The sequence below is a fragment of the Orussus abietinus genome, unplaced genomic scaffold (genome assembly GCF_000612105.2).
Source record: "Orussus abietinus isolate OABI.00-Male unplaced genomic scaffold, Oabi_2.0 scaffold538, whole genome shotgun sequence".
Classification (NCBI taxonomy): domain Eukaryota; kingdom Metazoa; phylum Arthropoda; class Insecta; order Hymenoptera; family Orussidae; genus Orussus; species Orussus abietinus.
The window spans coordinates 48,183-50,182 of record NW_019394728.1 but is presented as its reverse complement, the minus strand read 5'-3'; the positions used below and the strand labels follow the sequence as shown (position 1 = coordinate 50,182).

At 53.0% G+C, this 2,000-nt stretch overlaps 1 protein-coding gene across 1 annotated transcript; it reads left to right on the top strand.

Moving 5' to 3' along the window:
- Positions 1-204: 204 nt before the first annotated feature.
- Positions 205-682, top strand: LOC111674081 (homeobox protein B-H1-like; the record flags this gene model as incomplete). Its single annotated transcript, XM_023433140.1, has 1 exon — positions 205-682. A coding segment is annotated over one exon (478 nt), but the record flags the coding sequence as incomplete, so codon positions are not given.
- Between the last annotated feature and the right edge of the window lie 1,318 nt (positions 683-2,000).

Sequence of the window (2,000 nt, the reverse complement as noted above, 5' to 3'; positions counted from 1 at the left end):
GATATACAGAATAACCCTTTCGCAACCCCTTAATACCGCGATGGATTAATTTTTTAATAGAACGTATTTTGAGGAATTCACGTTTGAATTCCAAAACAAAGTGGCCTGTATTAACACCACTGACCAATTGAATGCCACATTCGGCAATGTGTTAATTATTCTCTGGACGGAATATATTTTGAAGAATCGACCTTTTGATTCCAGGACGAAGTGGAAGCGCCAGGCGATCGTGGGTTTCGAGATCTTGGCGGAGGCAGGAAACTACGCAGCCTTCCAGCGGCTGTACGCAGGGGGTGGAGGGGTACCAACGCACCCTGCGGGGCCCTACTGGCCCTATCCAGGGGCAGCACCTCCACCACCGAACGACCTGTTTTACCGACAGGCCTCAGCGGCCGTGACGCTGCAGAAGCCCCTGCCGTACCGGCTGTACCCCCCCGCGATGATGCTGGCGGGTCCCAGCACGCCGTTGGGCACCCTGGCCGCCAGCTCCAGCCTGTCCACCCTGAGCAACTACTACAGGGACAGCCCAGAGTCCGTTGAGGCCAGGGAACGGGAAACCCTCGACAGGGCAAACATGGCCAGGGGCAGAAGTAGGAGCCTCGAGAGGACTCCACCCCCCAGAGAGGACTCACCCCAGAGCATAAGGGCGGACAGCGACGAGGAAAGCATACACGACATCTAGGGCCCGAGATCCAAGATCAACTGGGACCTAGATGCTGGGGTGGGTCGTCTTCTGGATCCACCGCGAATGGCTCGACACGGTCTTCGGGCTGCAATGGTTGACGATTCCTGGGGGAGGATGGACCAGAGGGTGGTTTGAGACGGTATCCGCTGCCCAGGGGATGGACCAGTCCGATGGGTCTTCACGGGACCCCTAACGATGGGGACTTTGATGACTGCTGGTCTTCTGGTGCCGCCCAAGAGTGTTGGGGTTAGGACTCGAGGAATTTAGGACGCGAGGGGGAGAAAGCAACCCTTGAAAAGGATTCCTGGAAGGGGATCGTTTGCTCTCTGAAACCTGATGGACACCGAGGAGATGGCTTGGGGTGCTCGAGTGGTTCTTGGGATCTCTTCTGGGTGGTCGGGGGTGTTCCTGTGGGTGTATCCAAGAGCTTGCAGGAGCAGATTTTGGGGTGGTGGAGATGCCTGTAGACTCTAGATTTCCAGATTTCTGGACGTGGTTGGTCAGGGAACTGGAGGGATGAGCAATTTTCCTGATCTTTGGGAGGTGATGAAGAGTGTGGTTAATCCGGGGTCGATTCTGGGCGACTAAGACTGAGGTGTCCGGCGTCGCGAGAGGTTGAGGGCCAGAAGACGAATCCAACGTCGAAGGAAGACGTCCAACGGCACAAGGGCGGAATCGATGAAAGGGGATGGCGATGAAAAATGCACGCCCGGCGTCTTAGGTCCAGAATGGGGATGTCTGGAGCCCCCGAATAATCGAACGACTCTACTAAACCCGAACATCTCCGATCCCGAAGAAAGAGTCCCCAGCAAAGCTAACCCCCAAGGACCGCTGCAGACCTTCACCCCCAGGACTCCCAATCGAGAGTCATCGATATTCCTCGTTAAGGTGATGTGGAAGCGGCGTGAAAAGGTCTCCTTTATGACACTTCTCTCCAAACTAAATATACCGAATCGTTTCAAACTTGTCAACGTGAACATGAAAGCTACGAAGAAGGTCTTGTCCTCCTAAAATTTGTTTATAGATTTTGTCAAAATTCTTTATACAAAGTGAAATTTCATGACTTTCGGGACCTTCCTTAGGGCCTCCACATTCACGTTGTAAAAATGGAAACTATTCGCTACACTCAGTTTGGAGAAATGTCTCATGAACAATTGAGCTTTCGGATGCCACTTTCACATCTCCTTCAACGAGCACCAAACAAAAGACAATTGAAGTCACTTGCCGGCGTCTCGTCAACGGTACCCAGTGATAACCTATCAACCAAAAGCGACGAAACGAGGCAGGCCAAAATCGTCATCGAGAAAAGTCCTTA